Source organism: Oncorhynchus nerka, linkage group LG15, assembly GCF_034236695.1.
Source record: "Oncorhynchus nerka isolate Pitt River linkage group LG15, Oner_Uvic_2.0, whole genome shotgun sequence".
Lineage (NCBI taxonomy): Eukaryota > Metazoa > Chordata > Actinopteri > Salmoniformes > Salmonidae > Oncorhynchus > Oncorhynchus nerka.
The window spans coordinates 102,511,203-102,536,282 of record NC_088410.1 but is presented as its reverse complement, the minus strand read 5'-3'; the positions used below and the strand labels follow the sequence as shown (position 1 = coordinate 102,536,282).

The window sequence follows — 25,080 nt, the reverse complement described above, 5'->3', positions numbered from 1 at the left end:
TAACCACTAGGCTACCTACCTCCTCTACACTCTAACCACTAGGCTACCTACCTCCTCTACACTCTAACCACTAGGCTACCTACCTCCTCTACACTCTAACCACTAGGCTACCTGCCTCCTCTACGCTCTAACCACTAGGATTCCTGACTCCTCTACACTCTAACCACAAGGCTACCTACCACCCTACACTCTAACCACTAGGCTACCCTGCCACCTCTACACTCTAACCACTAGGCTACCTGCCTCTACACTCTAAACACTAGGCTACCTGCCTCCTCTACACTCTAACCACTAGGCTACCTACCTCCTCTACACTCTAACCACTAGGCTACCTACCTCCTCTACACTCTAACCACTAGGCTACCTACCTCCTCTACACTCTAACCACTAGGCTACCTGCCTCCTCTACACTCTAACCACTAGGCTACCTGCCACCTCTACACTCTAACCACTAGGCTACCTGCCTCCTCTACGCTCTAACCACTAGGATTCCTGCCTCCTCTACACTCTAACCACTAGGCTACCTACCACCCCTACACTCTAACCACTAGGCTACCCTGCCACCTCTACACTCTAACCACTAGGCTACCTGCCTCTACACTCTAAACACTAGGCTACCTGCCTCCTCTACACTCTAACCACTAGGCTACCTACCTCCTCTACACTCTAACCACTAGGCTACCTGCCTCTACACTCTAAACACTAGGCTACCTGCCTCCTCTACACTCTAACCACTAGGCTACCTACCTCCTCTACACCCTAACCACTAGGCTACCTACCTCCTCTACACTCTAACCACTAGGCTACCCTGCCGTCTCTACACTCTAACCACTAGGCTACCTACCTCCTCTACACTCTAACCACTAGGCTACCTACCTCCTCTACAATCTAACCACTAGGCTACCTACCTCCTCTACACTCTAACCACTAGGCTACCTGCCTCTACACTCTAAACACTAGGCTACCTGCCTCCTCTACACTCTAACCACTAGGCTACCTACCTCCTCTACACTCTAACCACTAGGCTACCTACCTCCTCTACAATCTAACCACTAGGCTACCTACCACCCCTACACTCTAACCACTAGGCTACCTGCCACCTCTACACTCTAACCACTAGGCTACCTGCCTCTACACTCTAAACACTAGGCTAACAGCCTCCTCTACACTCTAACCACTAGGCTACCTACCTCCTCTACACTCTAACCACTAGGCTACCTACCTCCTCTACACTCTAACCACTAGGCTACCTGCCACCTCTACACTCTAACCACTAGGCTACCTGCCTCCTCTACGCTCTAACCACTAGGATTCCTGCCTCCTCTACACTCTAACCACTAGGCTACCTACCACCCCTACACTCTAACCACTAGGCTACCTATCACCCCTACACTCTAACCACTAGGCTACCTGCCACCTCTACACTCTAACCACTAGGCTACCTGCCTCTACACTCTAACCACTAGGCTAACAGCCTCCTCTACACTCTAACCACTAGGCTACCTACCTCCTCTACACTCTAACCACTAGGCTACCTACCTCCTCTACACTCTAACCACTAGGCTACCTACCTCCTCTACCCTCTAACCACTAGGATTCCTGCCTCCTCTACACTCTAACCACTAGGCTACCTGCCACCCCTACACTCTAACCACTAGGCTACCTGCCTCCTCTACACTCTAACCACTAGGCTACCTGCCACCTCTACACTCTAACCACTAGGCTACCTGCCGTCTCTACACTCTAACCACTAGGCTACCTGCCGTCTCTACACTCTAACCACTAGGCTACCTGCCGTCTCTACACTCTAACCACTAGGCTACCTGCCTCCTCTACACTCTAACCACTAGGCTACCTGCCATCTCTACACTCTAACCACTAGGCTACCTGCCACCTCTACACTCTAACCACTAGGCTACCTGAAACCCTGAGATGGAAATATCTGTTTTCACTGGATACATTCCTCTTAGGTTATGTGATTCATAACTGATGATTGGACCAGTAGCTCAGTCATAGCCACCATATTCCTGTGTTGACACCTAGCTAGCTGTGGTTTGTCCCAGTGGTTCATAACTGATGATTGGACCACTGTCTCTCATAATAACACCGTTAGTTAATCACTACAGTCTGATCTCATAATAACACTGTTAGTTAATCACTACAGTCTGATGTCATAATAACACTGTTAGTTAATCACTACAGTCTGATGTCATAATAACACTGTTAGTTAATCACTACAGTCTGATGTCATAATAACACTGTTAGTTAATCACTACAGTCTGATGTCTCTCATAATAACACTGTTAGTTAATCACTACAGTCTGATGTCATAATAACACTGTTAGTTAATCACTACAGTCTGATGTCATAATAACACTGTTAGTTAATCACTACAGTCTGATCTCATAATAACACTGTTAGTTAATCACTACAGTCTGATGTCATAATAACACTGTTAGTTAATCACTACAGTCTGATGTCATAATAACACTGTTAGTTAATCACTACAGTCTGATGTCATAATAACACTGTTAGTTAATCACTACAGTCTGATGTCATAATAACACTGTTAGTTAATCACTACAGTCTGATGTCATAATAACACTGTTAGTTAATCACTACAGTCTGATGTCATAATAACACTGTTAGTTAATCACTACAGTCTGATGTCATAATAACACTGTTAGTTAATCACTACAGTCTGATGTCATAATAACACTGTTAGTTAATCACTACAGTCTGATGTCATAATAACACTGTTAGTTAATCACTACAGTCTGATGTCATAATAACACTGTTAGTTAATCACTACAGTCTGATGTCTCTCATAATAACACTGTTAGTTAATCACTACAGTCTGATGTCATAATAACACTGTTAGTTAATCACTACAGTCTGATCTCATAATAACACTGTTAGTTAATCACTACAGTCTGATGTCATAATAACACTGTTAGTTAATCACTACAGTCTGATGTCATAATAACACTGTTAGTTAATCACTACAGTCTGATGTCATAATAACACTGTTAGTTAATCACTACAGTCTGATGTCATAATAACACTGTTAGTTAATCACTACAGTCTGATGTCATAATAACACTGCCAAATAGACAGAGAAGGAAAGGGAGACTTAAGGGGGAGAGAGGAAAATATGGAGATAGAGGCAGACCAGGAAGTTAATTATTCAAAGAATTTAATACAAAACGTTTAATCATTAAACCCAGTGTCACGCCCTGGTCTAAGTATTGTGTGTTTTCTTCATGTATTGGGTCAGGCCAGGGTGTGGCATAGAGTTTTTGTATTGTGGTGTGTTTTGTCTTGGGATTTTGGAATGTGTGTATAGTGGGATTGTAGCTTAGTGGGGTGTTCTAGGAGAGTCTATGGCTGTCTGAAGTGGTTCTCAATCAGAGGCAGGTGTTTACCGTTGTCTCTGATTGGGAACCATATTTAGGCAGCCATATTCTTTGGTTGTATTGTGGGCGATCTGTCCTGTGTGTCTTGATGTCCTGGTTAGAGGGTAGTAGACACTTGTATAGGCTGTTTTCGGTTTCCGTTTTGTAGTGTTAGTGTTTTGTTGTGTGTTACGTTGGTCTATTAAAGATGAATCGCAATAGACACGCTGCAGTTTGGTCCGACTCTCCTTCACCATTAGAAAGCCGTTACACCCAGAGGAAAACAAGAACAACTCATTACCAATTAAATTGGTGTCATTAAGCAGTAACCCATTATTAATAAAACTAATATTATTTATTAATTATAATTAATTATTTATTAATTATTTATTAATTATTATAAGCAATATTATAATAATAATTCTTATTATGTTATTGGTACTCCAAATAGTAGTGGTATGTTAGTAGGTGTGATGGTAACAGTAGTAGTTTAATGATGGGTTGATGGTGGTAGTAGTAGTAGTAGTAGTAGTAATAGTAGTGGTATGTTAGTAGGTGTGATGGTAACAGTAGTAGTTTAATGATGGGTTGATGGTGGTAGTAGTAGTAGTAATAGTAGTAGTAATGTTGATGGTGGTTGTAGTACTGATGTAGGTGTGAAGTTGACAGTTAGTTATAGTTATAGTAGGTAGAGATATTACAGTATTACAGATATTACAATATCTCTACTACCATTACCACTAGTAGTATTACTACCTCTAATATCTCTACTACCATTACCACTAGTAGTATTACTACCTCTAATATCTCTACTACCATTACCACTAGTAGTATTACTACCTCTAATATCTCTACTACCATTACCACTAGTAGTATTAAAACCGGTCTAATATCTCTACTACCATTACCACTAGTAGTATTACTACTTCTCTGTGCCGGATAGCTCTACCACCATTACCACTAGTAGTATTACTACCTCTAATAGCTCTACCACCATTACCACTAGTAGTATTACTACCTCTAATATCTCTACTACCATTACCACTAGTAGTATTACTACCTCTAATATCTCTACTACCATTACCACTAGTAGTATTACTACCTCTAATAGCTCTACCACCATTACCACTAGTAGTATTACTACCTCTAATATCTCTACTACCATTACCACTAGTAGTATGTCCTGCGCCCCCGACTCCTTGACGTAGAAATCTTAATCCAATCAAGGTTAGTGATCCCTGTTCTAATGTCCAGAAGTTATTTGCGGTCATAGGAAACAATGCCGGAAACATTATGTACAAAAAAAGTTCAGATCAGCGCAAATAATCACAGAAACCATCAGGATTGGTCAGGAGAGTAAAAGGTCAGCTATCCATTGCAGCGCCATTCAGCGAGAGAGAGAGAGAGAGAGAGAGAGAGAGTGTAAGGGAGGGAAGGAGGGACATAAAGTAGGACGTTTGATGTTTGAAAACAGAACAGGTTTAATCAGGTGGTCTTTCCCTCATTTCCTCTATTAAAACACCAAACTAAACGACCAATCAAGATTCTTTCTCACTGTCTTTTCCTTCTCCCAACAGGCTTAACAGGAGACGACCTAGATAAGAGGAAAGAAGTGTATGGGGAAAACCTAATACCTCCGAAGAAGCCAAAGACCTTCCTCCAGTTAGTATGGGAGGCACTGCAGGACGTAACTCTGATCATCTTGGAGGTGGCTGCCCTGATCTCTCTGGGACTGTCTTTCTATCAGCCTCCCGGAGGGGACAGCGGAGAGTGTGAGTACTGAGACGCGTACATACGTGGAGACATACGTACGCACACAGGCATGCATACACTCCTATTGTGTTAAATCTAAAGGTCATATTTGGTGAACTTCAACTAAGGACTTAACCTGGTGTTTTACCTACCATGAAGGCCCAGACTTTAGTGTTTCAAATCAAATCAAGTTTTATTGGTGACATGGTTAGCAGATGTTACTGGTCACATGGTTAGCAGATGTTACTGGTCACATGGTTAGCAGATGTTAATGGTCAAATGGTTAGCAGATGTTAATGGTCACATGGTTAGCAGATGTTATTGGTCACATGGTTAGCAGATGTTATTGGTCACATGGTTAGCAGATGTTAATGGTCACATGGTTAGCAGATGTTAATGGTCACATGGTTAGCAGATGTTAATGGTCATATGGTTAGCAGATGTTAATGGTCATATGGTTAGCAGATGTTAATGGTCACATGGTTAGCAGATGTTATTGGTCACATGGTTAGCAGATGTTATTGGTCACATGGTTAGCAGATGTTATTGGTCACATGGTTAGCAGATGTTAATGGTCATGGTTAGCAGATGTTATTGCGAGTGTAGCGAAATACTTGTGCTTCTGGAATCTAACAATTTCACAAAAACGACCTAATATACACACATCTAAGTAAAGGAATGGAATAAGAATATATACATTTAAAATATATGGATGAGCAATGACCGAGAGGAATAGGCCATATGCAAAATACATTATATACATATACGAGGAGTAATGCAAGACATGTAAACATTATTAAAGTGACTCGTAATCCATTTATTAATGGGGCCAATGATGTCAAGTCTGTACATAGGCAGCAGCCTCACTATGTTAGTGATGGCTGTTTAACAGTTTGATGGCCTTGAGATAGAAGTCATGTTTCAGTCTCTCGGTCCCAGCGGGCTGTATGGATGGGGACAGTATATCCAGAGAGAGCCATGATTACATGAAACAGAGTCCCTGATATCTATCTGGAAGGAGATCCTCGCCCTGAGCTTATCTACTTCATTGTCCAGCAACTGAATATTAGCGAGTAATATACTTGGAAGCAGTGGATGGTGTGCTGCTTCGGACTAAAAGTCCGAATACCTCTTATCCGCCGGCAGTGTAATATACTGCGAAGTTGCGTAGGAGCCTGAATCGTCATCGGCAACATCTTATGAAGAGGAGTCATCTGCTTTTCCCAGCATTTTCTGAGCCAAAACTGACACACCTTTAATTAACAACACATAACACCTCATATAATTCTGTCCAAAAAAACAAAATAACATTTCTCTTACCAAGTGGCATATAGGCTATTTATGTGAATTTGACATAATCCTGCCTAATTGGCGGGCGGGAGCTGGTCGCAATGTTTATGTAGGCTCTTGTGTTATATTTTGGGAACCGTGTTTCCATAACTAGGGATGACACTGAGGACTTGTGAAGAGGAGAATCAACAACCTCTGCATCATCAAGACTGTTGCTTTGTGAGAAGGTGTTAACTGTGTGTTAGGTGCCCATGTTCACAATTAGCCATTGTTATATAAATGCAAGCTGAAAAATATGTGTCCTGGCTTTGGCCCCAAGTGAGAGCAGGTACACTGAGGCCACGGCCCAGTGAGACTCCAGAGCTTTGGAGCTGGAAACAGAACTAAATCACTATCGCCCCGTAACTTCTGTCATCATGAAGTGCTTTCAGAGATTAGTCAAGGATTATATCACCTCCACCTCCCCATGTCATCCTAGACCCACTTCAATTTGCGTACCGCCCCAATAGATCCACAGACGATGCAATTGCCATCACACTGCATTCTGCCTTATCCCACATGGACAAGAGGAAGACCTATGTTAGAATGCTGTTCATTGACTTCAGCTCAGCATTCAACACCACAGTACCCTCCAAGCTCATCATTAAGCTTGAGGCCCTGGGCCTGAACCCTGCTCTGTGAAAATGGGTCCTGTACTTCCCGACGGGTCACCCCTAGGTGGTGAAGGTAGGAAACAACATCTCCACTTCCCTGATTCTCAACACTGGGACCCCACAAGGGTTCGTGCTCAGCCCCTCCAGTAATCCCTGTTCACCCATGACTACGTAGCCACGCACGCCTCCAACTCAATTATCAAGTTTGCAGACGACACAACAGTTGTAGGCTTGATTACCAACAACGACGAGACAGCCAATAGGAAGGAGGTGAGGGCCCTCGGAGTGTGGTGCCAGGAAAATAACCTCACACTCAACATCAACAAAAAAAAGGAGATGATCGCAGACTTCAGGAAACAACAGAGGGAGCAGCCCCCTATCCACATCGAGGGGACAGCAGAGGGAGCAGCCCCCTATCCACATCGAGGGGACAGCAGAGGGAGCAGCCCCCTATCCACATCGAGGGGACAGCAGAGGGAGCAGCCCCCTATCCACATCGAGGGGACAGCAGAGGGAGCAGCCCCCTATCCACATCGAGAGGAGCAGCCCCCTATCCAGAGGGACAGCAGAGGAGCAGCCCCCATCCACATCGAGGGGACAGCAGAGGGAGCAGCCCCCTATCCACATCGAGGGGACAGCAGAGGGAGCAGCCCCCTATCCACATCGAGGGGACAGCAGAGGGAGCAGCCCCCTATCCACATCGAGGGGACAGCAGAGGGAGCAGCCCCCTATCCACATCGAGGGGACAGCAGAGGGAGCAGCCCCTATCCACATCGAGGGACAGCAGAGGAGCAGCCCCTATCCACATCGAGGGGACAGCAGAGGAGCAGCCCCTATCCACATCGAGGGGACAGCAGAGGGAGCAGCCCCTATCCACATCGAGGGACAGCAGAGGGAGCAGCCCCCTATCCACATCGACGGGACAGCAGAGGGAGCAGCCCCTATCCACATCGAGGGGACAGCAGAGGAGCAGCCCCTATCCACATCGAGGGGACAGCAGAGGGAGCAGCCCCCTATCCACATCGAGGGGACAGCAGAGGGAGCAGCCCCCTATCCACATCGAGGGGACAGCAGAGGGAGCAGCCCCCTATCCACATCGAGGGGACAGCAGAGGGAGCAGCCCCCTATCCACATCGAGGGGACAGCAGAGGGAGCAGCCCCCTATCCACATCGAGGGGACAGCAGAGGGAGCAGCCCCCTATCCACATCGAGGGGACAGCAGAGGGAGAAGGTGGAAAGTTTTAAGTTCCTCGGCGTACACATCACGGACAAACTGAAATGGTCCACCCCACACATCAATAGCCGGCTACCACCCGGTTACTCCTCCAGGTGGTAGCCCTTAGAGGTTGTACATAGACATGGCGGACTGAAGAGTGAAGAGGAGACTCCGGGATACTGGCCTAGACAGAGTTCCTATATATATTTAATGAACCTGCCATTTGAGGACTTGTGAGGCGTCTGTTTCTCAAACTAGACACTCTAATGTACTTGTCCTCTTTCTCAGTTGTGCACCGGGGCCTCCCACTCCTCTTTCTATTCTAGTTAGGGCCAGTTTGCAGTGGTTTTGAAGGGAGTAGTACACAGCGTTGTACGAGATATTCCGTTTCTTGGCAATTTCTCGCATGGAATAGCCTTCATTTCTCAGAACAAGAATAGACTGACGAGTTTCAGAAGAAAGTGCTTTGTTTCTGGCCATTTTGAGTCTGTAATCGAACCCACAAATGCTGATGCTCCAGATACTCAACTAGTCTAAAGAAGGCCAGTTTTATTGCTTCTTTAATCAGAACTACAGTTTTCAGATGTACTAACATAATTGCAAAAGGGTTTCCTAATTATCAATTAGCCTTTTAAAATGATAAACTTGGATTAGCTAACACAACGTGCCATTGGAACACAGGAGTGATGGTTGCTGATAATGGACCTCTGTACACCCTATGTAGATATTCCATTGGAACACAGGAGTGATGGTTGCTGATAATGGGCCTCTGTACTCCTATGTAGATATTCCATTGGAACACAGGAGTGATGGTTGCTGATAATGGGCCTCTGTACGCCTATGTAGATATTCCATTGGAACACAGGAGTGATGGTTGCTGATAATGGGCCTCTGTACTCCTATGTAGATATTCCATTGGAACACAGGAGTGATGGTTGCTGATAATGGGCCTCTGTACTCCTATGTAGATATTCCATTGGAACACATGAGTGATGGTTGCTGATAATGGGCCTCTTTACGCCTATGTAGATATTCCATTGGAACACAGGAGTGATGGTTGCTGATAATGGGCCTCTGTACGCCTATGTAGATATTCCATTGGAACACAGGAGTGATGGTTGCTGATAATGGGCCTCTATACTCCTATGTAGATATTCCATTGGAACACAGGAGTGATGGTTGCTGATAATGGGCCTCTGTACTCCTATGTAGATATTCCATTGGAACACAGGAGTGATGGTTGCTGATAATGGGCCTCTTTACGCCTATGTAGATGTTCAACAAAAAATCAGCTGTTTCCAGCTACAACAGTCATTTACAACATCATTAATGCCTACACTGTATTTCTGATCAATGTGATGTTATTTTAATGGACCAAAAATGTGCTTTTCTTTCAAAAACAAGGACATTTCTAAATGACCCTAAACTTTTGAAAAGTAGTGTACATAGACATGGAACACAGATCCCTTTAATACTGGAACACAGATCCCTTTAATACTGGAACACAGATCCCTTTAATACTGGAACACAGATCCCTTTAATACTGGAACACAGATCCCTTTAATACTGGAACACAGATCCCTTTAATACTGGAACACAGATCCCTTTAATACTGGAACACAGATCCCTTTAATACTGGAACACAGATCCCTTTAATACTGGAACACAGATCCCTTTAATAATGGAACACAGATCCCTTTAATACTGGAACACAGATCCCTTTAATACTGGAACACAGATCCCTTTAATACTGGAACACAGATCCCTTTAATACTGGAACACAGATCCCTTTAATACTGGAACACAGATCCCTTTAATACTGGAACACAGATCCCTTTAATACTGGAACACAGATCCCTTTAATACTGGAACACAGATCCCTTTAATACTGTTTTACTCATTTCATATGTATATACTGCATTCTAGTCAAGTCCATCTTATTTAACTATTGCTGTATCTATACTATTCTATCCTATGTATTCTACAGAAATACAGTCGTGGCCAAAAGTTGAGATTTATACAAATATACAAAATATTATTTTCACAAAGTCTGCTGCCTCAGTTTATATGAAGGCAATTTGCATATGCTCCAGAATGTTATGATAAGTGATCAGATGAGTTGCAATAAATTGCAAAGTCCCCTCTTTTTCATGCAAATGAACTGAATCCCCTTTTGCCTTGATGACAGCTTTGCACCCTCTTGGCATTCTCTCAACCAGCTACACCTGGAGTTCCCACATATGCTATGTACTTGATTGTGGAGGCCAGGTCATGTGATCCTGTTAGAATAGTTATACGGGACCACCTGGATGGGGCTGTAGAATAGCCCTGCTGGCCATCATTGTATACTATTCATTTTGCCGGGATAGGAGCTGGGTGACACTATTTAATTTTTTTTGTCACCTAGGGAGGCAGAACGGCCAGGACATGGCCTTCTGGTGAAAACACTGGAGCTGTAATGGAAAAACACTAATTGTGTACGAGCTCATCACTGCCATGTTGTCATACTAGCTAAACATGATCCCTTAAGTCTTGTTAACAGGAGTGACTGTGCATTGTGAACTTTTTGGAATGAGAGGTGAGATCCGGGGGAGATCCAGGGGTGAGAGAGAATGGTTTCTGAGGGTGAGGGAGGTGAGATCTGGGGGGAGAATAGTTTCTGAGGGGAGGTGGGGGAGATCTGAGGGGGGATAGTTTCTGAGGGGATAGTTTCTGAGGGGAGGTGGGGGAGATCTAAGGGGGGATAGTTTCTGAGGGGGAGGTGGGGGAGATCTGAGGGGGGATAGTTTCTGAGGGGGAGGCGGGGGAGATCTGAGGGGGGATAGTTTCTGAGGGGGAGGCGGGGGAGATCTGAGGGGGGGATAGTTTCTGAGGGGGAGGCGGGGGAGATCTGAGGGGGGATAGTTTCTGAGGGGGAGGCGGGGGAGATCTGAGGGGGGATAGTTTCTGAGGGGGAGGCGGGGGAGATCTGAGGGGGGGATAGTTTCTGAGGGGGTGGCGGGGAGATCTGAGGGGGGGTAGTTTCTGAGGGGGAGGCGGGGGAGATCTGAGGGGGATAGTTTATGAGGGGGAGGCGGGGTGAATAGTTTCTGAGGGGGAGGCGGGGGAGATCTGGGGGGATAGTTTATGAGGGGAGGCGGGGGAGATCTGAGGGGGGGGATAGTTTCTGAGGGGGAGGCGGGGGAGATCTGAGGGGGGATAGTTTCTGAGGGGGAGGCGGGGGAGATCTGAGGGGGGATAGTTTATGAGGGGAGGCGGGGGAATAGTTTCTGAGGGGAGGAGGGGGAGATCTGAGGGGGATAGTTTATGAGGGGGAGGCGGGGGAATAGTTTCTGAGGGGAGGTGGGGGAGATCTGAGGGGGATAGTTTATGAGGGGGAGGAGGGGGAATAGTTTCTGAGGGGGAGGAGGGGGAATAGTTTCTGAGGGGGAGGTGGGGGAGATCTGAGGGGGATAGTTTATGAGGGGAGGTGGGGGAGATATGAGGGGGGATAGTTTATGAGGGGAGGTGGGGGGAGATCTGAGCGGCGTAGAGGAAGGGGTGTAATGAAGTGTTCACCAGAGACATCACCTTTAGGTGATGGCGATACCATACATCAGCCCTCTATCTGAGCTGGAAAATATTCAATGAAGACACACAGGCTGGCTCACAAATGGCTGTGTAGTGCACTACTGTTGACCATGGGCCTTATGGAACGGGTGCGGTTTGGGATGCATTCACAGCCAATACGCTAGCAGGGTTTGGAGGGGCTACAGAAGCTGCAGAGTAAGTGTTACATAGCTCCATGAAGGCCCTGTTACAGGGTGCTGTAGTGTTACATAGCTCCATGAAGGCCCTGGTACAGGGTGCTGTAGTGTTACATAGCTCCATGAAGGCCCTGTTACAGGGTGCTACAGTGTTACATAGCTCCGTGAAGGCCCTGTTACAGGGTGCTACAGTGTTACATAGCTCCATGAAGGCCCTGTTACAGAGTGCTACAGTGTTACATAGCTCCGTGAAGGCCCTGTTACAGGGTGCTGTAGTGTTACATAGCTCCGTGAAGGCCCTGTTACAGGGTGCTGTAGTGTTACATAGCTCCATGAAGGCCCTGTTACAGGGTGCTACAGTGTTACATAGCTCCATGAAGGCCCTGTTACAGGGTGCTGTAGTGTTACATAGCTCCATGAAGGCCCTGTTACAGGGTGCTGTAGTGTTACATAGCTCCGTGAAGGCCCTGTTACAGGGTGCTGTAGTGTTACATAGCTCCATGAAGGCCCTGTTACAGGGTGCTGTAATGTTACATAGCTCCATTAAGGCCCTGTTACAGGGTGCTACAGTGTTACATAGCTCCATGAAGGCCATGTTACAGGGTGCTACAGTGTTACATAGCTCCGTGAAGGCCCTGTTACAGGGTGCTGTAGTGTTACATAGCTCCATGATGGCCCTGTTACAGGGTGCTGTAGTGTTACATAGCTCCGTGAAGGCCCTGTTACAGGGTGCTACAGTGTTACATAGCTCCGTGAAGGCCCTGTTACAGGGTGCTGTAGTGTTACATAGCTCCATGAAGGCCCTGTTACAGGGTGCTGTAATGTTACATAGCTCCATGAAGGCCCTGTTACAGGGTGCTACAGTGTTACATAGCTCCATGAAGGCCCTGTTACAGGGTGCTACAGTGTTACATAGCTCCATGAAGGCCCTGTTACAGGGTGCTGTAGTGTTACATAGCTCCATGAAGGCCCTGGTACAGGGTGCTGTAATGTTACATAGCTCCATGAAGGCCCTGTTACAGGGTGCTACAGTGTTACATAGCTCCGTGAAGGCCCTGTTACAGGGTGCTACAGTGTTACATAGCTCCGTGAAGGCCCTGTTACGGCCTACATTAACGTTAGAAATGCCAGAAGGCTCATTATTATGTAAATAACTGCGTGTAGATAGATAGTCACTGTTCTAGTTGAGTCCAGATAGAACTGCCAGATAGATAGTCACTGTTCTAGTTGAGTCCAGATAGAACTGCCAGATAGATAGTCACTGTTCTAGTTGAGTCCAGATAGAACTGCCAGATAGATAGTCACTGTTCTAGTTGAGTCCAGATAGAACTGCCAGATAGATAGTCACTGTTCTAGTTGAGTCCAGATAGAACTGCCAGATAGATAGTCACTGTTCTAGTTGAGTCCAGATAGAACTACCAGATAGATAGTCACTGTTCTAGTTGAGTCCAGATAGAACTGCCAGATAGATAGTCACTGTTACAGTTGAGTCCAGATAGAACTGCCAGATAGATAGTCACTGTTCTAGTTGAGTCCAGATAGAACTGCCAGATAGAGGGGGGGGTCTGAGAGGGGTCTGAAAGGGGGTCTGAGAGGGGTCCGAGAGGGGGTCTGAGGAGGGTTTGAGAGGGGATCTGAGAGGGGATCTGAGAGGGGTCTGAGAGGGGTCCGAGAGGGGGTCTGAGAAGGGTCTGATAGGGGTCTGATAGGGGGTCTGAGAGGGGTCTGAAAGGGGGTCTGAGAGGGGTCTGATATGGGGTCTTAGAGGGGGTCTGAGAGGGGTCTGAGAGGGGTTTGAGAGGGGTCTGAGAGGGGTCTGATAGGCGATCTGATAGGGGGTCTGAGAGGGGTTTGAGAGGGGATCTGAGAGGGGTCTGAGAGGGGGTCTGAGAGGGGGTCTGAGAGGGGTCTGAGAGGGGTCTGAGAAGGGGGTCTGAGAAGGGGGTCTGAGAGGGGGTTTGAGAGGGGATCTGAGAGGGGATCTGAGAGGGGTCTGAGAAGGGGGGTCTGAGAGGGGTCTGATAGGGGGTCTGAGAGGGGTCTGAGTGGGGTCTGAGAGGGGTCTGAGTGGGGTCTGAGAGGGGGGTTTGAGAGGGGTCTGAGAGGGGGCTAAGAGGGGTCTGAGATGGGATCTGAGAGTGGTCTGAGAGGGGTCTGAGGGGGGTCTGTATTATAATAAGGTTGGGTAGCAAAATTGAAAATATTTGTGGAACTCTGTTGTAGCTCAAGTCGTGTACAACATCCACAGTACAATGCTCTCTCTATGGACTGGCTGGCTGGCTAGCTAGGTAGCTACAAGCATAATACTAAAGACAATATCAGCATGTAAAGTACCTAGTTAGCTGTAAAATCACCTAAACAAACTGCACTTTAGGAGTCTACAATCTCACCATGTTCAATCTGCAGATCGATTTGCCTTACAGAGTTGAGTCTGACATTCGCAACGGCAAATATACTTTTGAGGAGATGGGAAACGTTGCCCATGCTGCGTCAATGGGCCACGCGGTGCATTCTGGGCGATTCTGGGACAAGGAGCGCTCTCCTTCAAGGAATGAATGGGAGTCTATTGGGCGCTAGCTCAAAAACCCAACATTAGCACGAATTTCGTCAACAAGAAGTACAACATTACAAATATTTTCTGAGATGTGAGATAATTAACTTGCTAAGTTCTTGAAATGTTCTGGATTGACTGACCTTCATGTCTTAAAGTAATGATGGACTGTCGTTTCTCTGCTTATTTGAGCTGTCCTTGCCATAATATGGACTTGGTCTTTTACCAAATAGGGCTATCTTCTGTATACCACCCCTAGCTTGTCACAACTCAACTGATTGGCTCAAACTCATTAAGAAGGAAAGAAATTCACAAATTAACTTTTAACAATGCACATATGTTCATTGAAATGCATTCCAGGTGAAGCTGGTTGAGAGAATGTCAAAGCTGTCATCAAGGCAAAAGGTGGCTACTTTGAAGAATCTCCAATATAATGTTGATTTCGTTAACACTGTTTTGGTTACTACATGATTCCATACCGTATGTGTTATTTTATAGTTTTGATGTAGAATATAGTAAAAAAGAAAGAAAGAAAGAAAATCCCTGGAATGAGTAGGCGTGTCCAAACGTTTGACTGGTACTGTACGTGAAAACATGAAAGGACTGGGAATCGACAGGACATCACTCAGACGAACATGGTAGCCTATAGTTCAGCCAGATCGGTTATAGTGGTGTCCTATTTTAGTATTGCAAAAACGAGGATGTACTGGTGAAGACAAGGTTCTATCACCACATGGATGAAAGATCTACGCATTATGTAAAAACCCGGACATGGAATATAAACACCTGGACATGGAATAGAAAAACCCGTACATGGAATAGAAACACCTGGTCATGGAATAGAAACACCTGGTCATGGAATTGAAACACCTGGACATGGAATAGAAACACCTGGACATGGAACAGCAGAACCCGGACATGGAATAGTAGCATCTGGACATGGAATAGAAACACCTGGTCATGGAATAGAAGCATCTGGACATGGAATAGAAACACCTGGTTATGGAATAGAAACACCTGGTCATGGAATTGAAACACCTGGACATGGAATAGAAACACCTGGACATGGAATAGAAACACCTGGACATGGAATAGAAACACCTGGACATGGAATAGAAACACCTGGACATGGAACAGAAACACCTGGTCATGGAACAGAAACACCTGGACATGCAATTGAAACACCTGGACATGGAACAGAAACACCTGGACATGGAACAGAAACACCTGGACACGGAACAGAAAGACTTCAGCATGGTCTCCCTTCAACCCCGGCTCTCACACACCAATTGATTAATGTATATTTTTTCTCTTGCTTTCTTTGCTCTTTTCCATATTATGTCTATCTCTGATAAGCTACACAGGAAAGGGCTGAAAATAGCCCATATTAATATATGTAGCCTTAGAAATATTCTTCATGAAATCAATAACTTGTTAACATCAGATAACACTCATATACAGTGGGGCAAAAAAGTATTTAGTCAGCCACCAATTGTGCAAGTTCTCCTGCTTAAAAATATGAGAGAGGCCTATACATTTTCATAATAGGTACACTTCTACTATGACAGACAAAATGAGGAGAAATCACATTGTAGGATTTTTAATTAATTTATTTGCAAATTATGGTGGAAAATAAGTATTTGGTCACCTACAAACAAGCAAGATTTCTGGTTCTCACAGACTTGTAACTTCTTCTTTAAGAGGCTCCTCTGTCCTCCACTCGTTACCTGTATTAATGGCACCTGTCTGAACTTGTTATCAGTATAAAAGACACCTGTCCACAACCTCAAACAGTCACACTCCAAACTCCACTATGGCCAAGACCAAAGAGCTGTCAAAGGACACCAGAAACAAAATTGTAGACCTGCACCAGGCTGGGAAGACTGAATCTGCAATAGGTAAGCAGCTTGGTTTGAAGAAATCGACTGTGGGAGCAAATATTAGGAAATGGAAGACGTACAAGACCACTGATAATCTCCCTCGATCTGGGGCTCCACGTAAGATCTCACCCCGTGGGGTCAAAGAGATCACAAGAACGGTGAGCAAAAATCCCAGAACCACGGGGGGACCTAGTGAATGACCTGCAGAGAGCTGGGACCAAAGTAACAAAGCCTACCATCAGTAACACACTACTTCGCCAGGGACTCAAATCCTGCAGTGCCAGACGTGTCACCCTGCTTAAGCCAGTACATGTCCAGCCCCGTCTGAAGTTTGTGAATGGGGCCATGTATCGTGAGATTTTGAGTAAAAACCTCCTTCCATCAGCAAGGGCATTGGAGATGAAACGTGGCTGGGTCTTTCAGCATGACAATGATCCCAAACACACCGCCCGGGCAACGAAGGAGTGGCTTCGTAAGAAGCATTTCAAGGTCCTGGAGTGGCCTTGCCGGTCTCCAGATCTCAACCCCATAGAAAATCTTTCGAGGGAGTTGAAAGTCCGTGTTGCCCAGCAACAGCCCCAAAACATCACTGCTCTAGAGGAGATCTGCATGGAGGAATGGGCCAAAATACCAGCAACAGTGTGTGAAAACCTTGTGAAGACTTACAGAAAACGTTTGACCTCTGTCATTGCCAACAAAGGGTATATAACAAAGTATTGAGATAAACTTTTGTTATTGACCAAATACTTATTTTCCACCATAATTTGCAAATAAATTCATGAAAAATTCTACAGTGTGATTTTTTATTCTAATTTTGTCTGTCATAGTTGAAGTGTACCTATGATGAAAATTACAGGCCTCTCTCATCTTTTTAAGTGCGAGAACTTGCACAATTGGTGGCTGACTAAATACTTTTTTGCCCCACTGTATTAACCATTTCTGAGACTCATTTAGATAATTCATTTGATGATGCATCAGTAGCAATACAAGGATATAACATCTACAGAAAAGACAGGAATGCTTATGGGGGAGGTGTTGCTGTATTTATTTAGAACCACATCTCTGTAATGCTTAGAGAAGATATTATGTCAGGTGTTATTGAAGTGTTGTGGTTGCAGGTTCACTTGGCACATTTAAAGCCTTTTCTTTAGGGGTGTTTCTATAAGCCACCAAGTGTTAACAGTCTGTATCTAAATAATGTGTGAAATGGTTGATAGTGTATGTGATGTAAACAGAGAGGTCTACTTTCTTGGCAACCTGAATATTGACTGGTTTTCATCAAGCTGTCCGCTCAAGAGGAAGCTTCTCACTGTAACCAGTGCCTATAATCTGGTTCAGGTTATTAATCAACCCACTCAAGAGGAAGCTTCTCACTGTAACCCGTGTCTGTAATCTGGTTCAGGTTATTAATCAACCCACTCAAGAGGAAGCTTCTCACTGTAACCAGTGCCTATAATCTGGTTCAGGTTATTAATCAACCCACTCAAGAGGAAGCTTCTCACTGTAACCAGTGTCTGTAATCTGGTTCAGGTTATTAATCAACCCACTCAAGAGGAAGCTTCTCACTGTAACCAGTGCCTATAATCTGGTTCAGGTTATTAATCAACCCACTCAAGAGGAAGCTTCTCACTGTAACCAGTGCCTATAATCTGGTTCAGGTTATTAATCAACCCACTCAAGAGGAAGCTTCTCACTGTAACCAGTGCCTGTAATCTGGTTCAGGTTATTAATCAACCCACTCAAGAGGAAGCTTCTCACTGTAACCAGTGTCTGTAATCTGGTTCAGGTTATTAATCAACCCACTCAAGAGGAAGCTTCTCACTGTAACCAGTGCCTATAATCTGGTTCAGGTTATTAATCAACCCACTCAAGAGGAAGCTTCTCACTGTAACCAGTGTCTGTAATCTGGTTCAGGTTATTAATCAACCCACTCAAGAGGAAGCTTCTCACTGTAACCAGTGCCTATAATCTGGTTCAGGTTATTAATCAACCCACTCAAGAGGAAGCTTCTCACTGTAACCAGTGCCTATAATCTGGTTCAGGTTATTAATCAACCCACTCAAGAGGAAGCTTCTCACTGTAACCAGTGCCTATAATCTGGTTCAGGTTATTAATCAACCCACTCAAGAGGAAGCTTCTCACTGTAACCAGTGCCTGTAATCTGGTTCAGGTTATTAATCAACCCACTCAAGAGGAAGATTCTCACTGTAACCAGTGCCTGTAATCTGGTTCAGGTTATTAATCAACCCACTCAAGAGGAAGCTTCTCACTGTAACCAGTGTCTGTAATCTGGTTCAGGTTATTAATCAACCCACTCAAGAGGAAGCTTCTCACTGTAACCAGTGCCTATAATCTGGTTCAGGTTATTAATCAACCCACTCAAGAGGAAGCTTCTCACTGTAACCAGTGCCTGTAATCTGGTTCAGGTTATTAATCAACCCACTCAAGAGGAAGCTTCTCACTGTAACCAGTGTCTGTAATCTGGTTCAGGTTATTAATCAACCCACTCAAGAGGAAGCTTCTCACTGTAACCAGTGTCTGTAATCTGGTTCAGGTTATTAATCAACCCACTCAAGAGGAAGCTTCTCACTGTAACCAGTGTCTGTAATCTGGTTCAGGTTATTAATCAACCCACTCAAGAGGAAGCTTCTCACTGTAACCAGTGTCTGTAATCTGGTTCAGGTTATTAATCAACCCACTCAAGAGGAAGCTTCTCACTGTAACCAGTGCCTGTAATCTGGTTCAGGTTATTAATCAACCCACTCAAGAGGAAGCTTCTCACTGTAACCAGTGTCTGTAATCTGGTTCAGGTTATTAATCAACCCACTCAAGAGGAAGCTTCTCACTGTAACCAGTGTCTGTAATCTGGTTCAGGTTATTAATCAACCCACTTCAAGAATCTGGAGGTTAGCTTCTCACTGTAACCAGTGCCTGTAATCTGGTTCAGGTTATTAATCAACCCACTCAAGAGGAAGCTTCTCACTGTAACCAGTGTCTGTAATCTGGTTCAGGTTATTAATCAACCCACTCAAGAGGAAGCTTCTCACTATTAATAACCAGTGCCTGTAATCTGGTTCAGGTTATTAATCAACCCACTCAAGAGGAAGCTTCTCACTGTAACCAGTGTCTGTAATCTGGTTCAGGTTATTAATCAACCCACTCAAGAGGAAGCTTCTCACTGTAACCAGTGTCTGTAATCTGGTTCAGGTTATTAATCAACCCACTCAAGAGGAAGCTTCTCACTGTAACCAGTGTCTGTAATCTGGTTCAGGTTATTAATCAACCCACTCAAGAGGAAGCTTCTCACTGTAACCAGTGTCTGTAATCTGGTTCAGGTTATTAATCAACCCACTCAAGAGGAAGCTTCTCACTGTAACCAGTGTCTGTAATCTGGTTCAGGTTATTAATCAACCCACTCAAGAGGAAGCTTCTCACTGTAACCAGTGTCTGTAATCTGGTTCAGGTTATTAATCAACCCACTCAAGAGGAAGCTTCTCACTGTAACCAGTGCCTATAATCTGGTTCAGGTTATTAATCAACCCACTCAAGAGGAAGCTTCTCACTGTAACCAGTGTCTGTAATCTGGTTCAGGTTATTAATCAACCCACTCAAGAGGAAGCTTCTCACTGTAACCAGTGCCTATAATCTGGTTCAGGTTATTAATCAACCCACTCAAGAGGAAGCTTCTCACTGTAACCAGTGTCTGTAATCTGGTTCAGGTTATTAATCAACCCACTCAAGAGGAAGCTTCTCACTGTAACCAGTGCCTGTAATCTGGTTCAGGTTATTAATCAACCCACTCAAGAGGAAGCTTCTCACTGTAACCAGTGCCTATAATCTGGTTCAGGTTATTAATCAACCCACTCAAGAGGAAGCTTCTCACTGTAACCAGTGTCTGTAATCTGGTTCAGGTTATTAATCAACCTAACAAGGTGTTTACAAACACTACAGGAACTAGATCATACACATGTATTAATCACATTTTTAGTAATACTTAGTTCTAAAGATGTATCCCAACCCATTGGATGCAGTGATCACAATATAGTGGCTATATCCAGGAAAGCCAAAGTTATAACAGCTGGGCCTTAAATAGTGTATAAGAGATCATACAAAATATTTTGCTGTGACTCTTATGTGGATGATGTTTAAAATTATTTGTTGATCTGATGTGATTAATGAGGAGCATCCAGACGCTGCACTTGATGCATTTATGGAATTGATTCTTACAATGATTGATAAACACCTGTTAAGAAACAGACTTAGAACTGTTAAATCTCCATGGATTGATGAGGAATTGAAAAACTTATTGGCTGAAAGAGATGGGGCAAATAAGTCTGGCTGCACATCTGACTGGCTGACTTACTGCAAATTGAGAAATGATGTGACAACAACAACAACAGTATTATGAAGCCAATATCAATGATATAAAGAATTATGGAAAGAAAAATTGGGCTTACTTTAAATGGAATTATTGGCAGAAAGACAAATTCAACTCCATATTTAATCCAATCAGATGGCTTATTCATCACAAAACCATTTAATGTTGCCAATTATTTTAGTGGGGAAACTTAGGCAGGAAATGCCATCAAAGAACAGTGAGCCATTGTACTCGCACATAAAAAAAAAATAATAATGAAAGAAAAGCATTTAAAGTTTGAAAATTTGTAAAAAATAATAACAAACCTCCTGACAACATAGATGGAAAGCGAGTGAGGACTGACTCTACCTGTCTGTCATTATCTGAGCTGAGAGGAAAGGCTTTGTCCTCGGGCCTGGAGGGAAGCCAAAGTCATTCCACTACCCAAGAGGCCTGGGGGGAAGCCAAAGTCATTCCGCTACCCAAGAGGCCTGGGGGAAGCAAAAGTCATTCCGCTACCCAAGAGGCCTGGAGGGAAGCCAAAGTCATTCCACTACCCAAGAGGCCTGGAGGGAAGCCAAAGTCATTCCGCTACCCAAGAGGCCTGGAGGGAAGCCAAAGTCATTCCACTACCCAAGAGGCCTGGAGGGAAGCCAAAGTCATTCCGCTGCCCAAGAGGCCTGGAGGGAAGCCAAAGTCATTCCGCTACCCAAGAGGCCTGGAGGGAAGCCAAAGTCATTCCGCTGCCCAAGAGGCCTGGAGGGAAGCCAAAGTCATTCCACTACCCAAGAGGCCTGGAGGGAAGCCAAAGTCATTCCGCTACCCAAGAGGCCTGAAGGGAAGCCAAAGTCATTCCGCTACCCAAGAGGCCTGGAGGGAAGCCAAAGTCATTCCGCTTACCCAAGAGGCCTGGAGGGAAGCCAAAGTCATTCCGCTACCCAAGAGGCCTGGAGGGAAGCCAAAGTCATTCCGCTACCCAAGAGTGGTAAAGCGGCCTTTACTTGTTCTAACAGCAGACCTATCAGCTTGCTGCCAGCTCTTAGCAAAATGTTGGAAAGAATTGTGTTTGACCAAATATTATGCTATTTCTCTGTAAAAAAAAAAATGTACGAAATACTTTTCTAATGCTTATAGAGAAAGGCACTCAACATGTACAGCACTGACACAAGTTACTGATGATTGGTTGAAAGACATTGATAATAGGAATACTGTGGGAGATGTACTGTTAGATTTCAGCCTTTGATATTATTGACCATAACTTGTTGAAAAAACTCATGTGGCTTTTCAACCTCTGCCACATTGTGGATTCAGAGCTATACATCTAATAAAACTCAAAGGGTTTTCTTTAATGGAAGCTTCTCTACACCTGCATTGCTTGCTATTTGTGGTTTTAGGCTGGGTTTCTGTACAGCACTTTGTGACATCGGTTGTTTATGAATACATTTGATTGATTTGATTCATGTAAAACATTTAAAGTGTGGTGTACTGCAAGGCAGCTCTCTAGGCCCTCTACTCTTTTCTATTGTTACCAATGATCTGCCACTGGCATTAAACACAGCATGTGTGTCCATGTATGCTGATGATTCAACCATATATACCCATCAGCAACCACAGCTAATGAAGTCACTGAAACCCTTAACAAAGAGTTGCAGTCTGTTTTGGAATGGGTGGCCAGTAATAAACTGGTCCTGAACATCTCTAAAGGTAAAAGCATTGTATTTGGTACAAATCGTTCCCTAAGTGCTAGATCTCAGCTGAATCTGGTAATGAATGGTGTGGCTGTTGAACAAGTTGAGGAGACTAATGAATGGTCGTTACCTTAGTTTGTAAACTGTCATGGTCAAAACATATAGTTTCAATGGTTGTAAAGATGGGGAGAGGTCTAGCTGTAATAAATCAAATGTCCTTATTAGTCGTCACATCTCACAGTCTGTCGACTGACGCTACTACTAAAAGGTTTAGTATTAGAGATGACTTGGTGATTTATTTAGTATTAGAGATGACTTGTATTAACATTTAGTATTAGAGATGACTCTCTGTCAAACGGTTTAGAGAGATGACTTGGTGAATAACTCTAAAAGGTTTAGTATTAGAGATGACTTGGTGATTAACTCTAAAAGGTTTAGTATTAGAGATGACTTGGTGATTAACTCTAAAAGGTTTAGTATTAGAGATGACTTGGTGATTAACTCTAAAAGGTTTAGTATTAGAGATGACTTGGTGAATAACTTTAAATGACTTGGTGATTAACTCTAAAAGGTTTAGTATTAGAGATGACTTGGTGATTAACTCTAAAAGTTATTTAGAGACTTGGTGATTAACTCTAAAAGGGTTAGTATTAGAGGTTTAGTATTAGAGATGACTTGGTGATTAACTCTAAAAGGTTTAGTATTAGAGATGACTTGGTGATTAACTCTAAAAGGTTTAGTATTAGAGATGACTTGGTGAATAACTTTAAATGACTTGGTGATTAACTCTAAAAGGTTTAGTATTAGAGATGACTTGGTGATGAACTCTAAAAGGTTTAGTATTAGAGATGACTTGGTGATTAACTCTAAAAGGTTTAGTATTAGAGATGACTTGGTGATTAACTCTAAAAGAATAACTTGGTGATTAACTAAAAGGTTTAGTATTAGAGATGACTTGGTGATTAACTCTAAAAGGTTTAAATGACTTGGTGATTAACTCTAAAAGTTTATTAGAGATGACTTGGTGATTAACTCTAAAGGTTTAGTATTAGTGATTAACTTGGTGATTAACTAAAAGGTTTAGTATTAGAGATGACTTGGTGATTAACTCTAAAAGTATTAGAGATGACTTGGTGAATAACTCTAAAAGGTTTAGTATTAGAGATGACTTGGTGATTAACTCTAAAAGTATTAGAGATGACTTGGTGATGAACTCTAAAAGGTTTAGTATTAGAGATGACTTGATATTAGAGATGACTTGGTGATTAACTCTAAAAGGTTTAGTATTAGAGATGACTTGGTGAATAACTCTAAAAGGTTTAGTATTAGAGATGACTTGGTGATTAACTCTAAAAGGTTTAGAATGAGAGATGACTTGGTGATGAACTCTAAAAGGTTTAGTATTAGAGATGACTTGGTGATTAACTCTAAAAGGTTTAGTATTAGAGATGACTTGGTGAATAACTTTAAATGACTTGGTGATTAACTCTAAAAGGTTTAGTATTAGAGATGACTTGGTGATTAACTCTAAAAGGTTTAGTATTAGAGATGACTTGGTGATTAACTCTAAAAGGTTTAGTATTAGAGATGACTTGGTGATTAACTCTAAAAGGTTTATGTTCTGACTTGGTGAATAACTCTAAAGGTTTAGTATTAGAGATGACTTTCTCTAAAAGGTTTAGTATTAGAGATGACTTGGTGATGAACTCTAAAAGGTTTAGTATTAGAGATGACTTGGTGATTAACTCTAAAAGGTTTAGTATTAGAGATGACTTGGTGATTAACTCTAAAAGGTTTAGTATTAGAGATGACTTGGTGAATAACTCTAAAAGGTTTAGTATTAGAGATGACTTGGTGATTAACTCTAAAAGGTTAGTATAACGTAACACACACCCCAGCAAACCCAACATTGATTCTGTGAAAGTTCCCAGGACATTCTTAATGTCGCGACAAATGTTCTCACGACACAACAACTTTCCAGTTGTCACTTCTGCCGAAGTGGATGCCTCTCTCGTGTTCGGGGCGGTGCTCGGCGGTCGACATCACCGGTCCTCTCTCGTGTTCGGGGCGGTGCTCGGCGGTCGACGTCACCGGTCTTCTAGCCATCACTGATCCATTTTTCATTTTCCATTGGTTTTGTCTTGTGTTCCTTCACACCTGGTTCCAATCCCATCAATTACCTGTTGTGTATTTAACCCTCTGTTTCCCCTCATGTCTTTGTCAGAGATAGTTTGTTGTTCAGATTTCGTGTTGTTTGTATTGGTGCCTCGTACCCACTTTGTTTTATATTATTCATAGTTATGTTTTCTTTTTTAGTCATTAAACAACTCCATTCAGTTTGATTCTCCTGCGCCTGACTTCCCTGCCACCTATACACACCATTCTGACATCACTAGGTTATAGAGGGACTTCCCTCCCACCTAAACACACCACTCTGACATCAATAGATTATAGAGGGACTTCCCTGCCACCTACACACCACTCTGACATCAATAGGTTATAGAGGGACTTCCCTGCCACCTACACACCACTCTGACATCATTAGGTTATAG

General features: G+C 43.7%; 1 protein-coding gene across 1 annotated transcript in view; it reads left to right on the top strand.

Annotated features, from left to right (window-relative positions):
• Positions 1-25,080, top strand: part of LOC115125610 (plasma membrane calcium-transporting ATPase 2-like) — a 228,435-nt gene that overhangs the window by 35,202 nt on the left and 168,153 nt on the right. Inside the window, 1 exon segment of the mRNA XM_065000752.1 lies at positions 4,973-5,167. Coding sequence (XP_064856824.1) covers positions 4,973-5,167 — 195 coding nt within the window.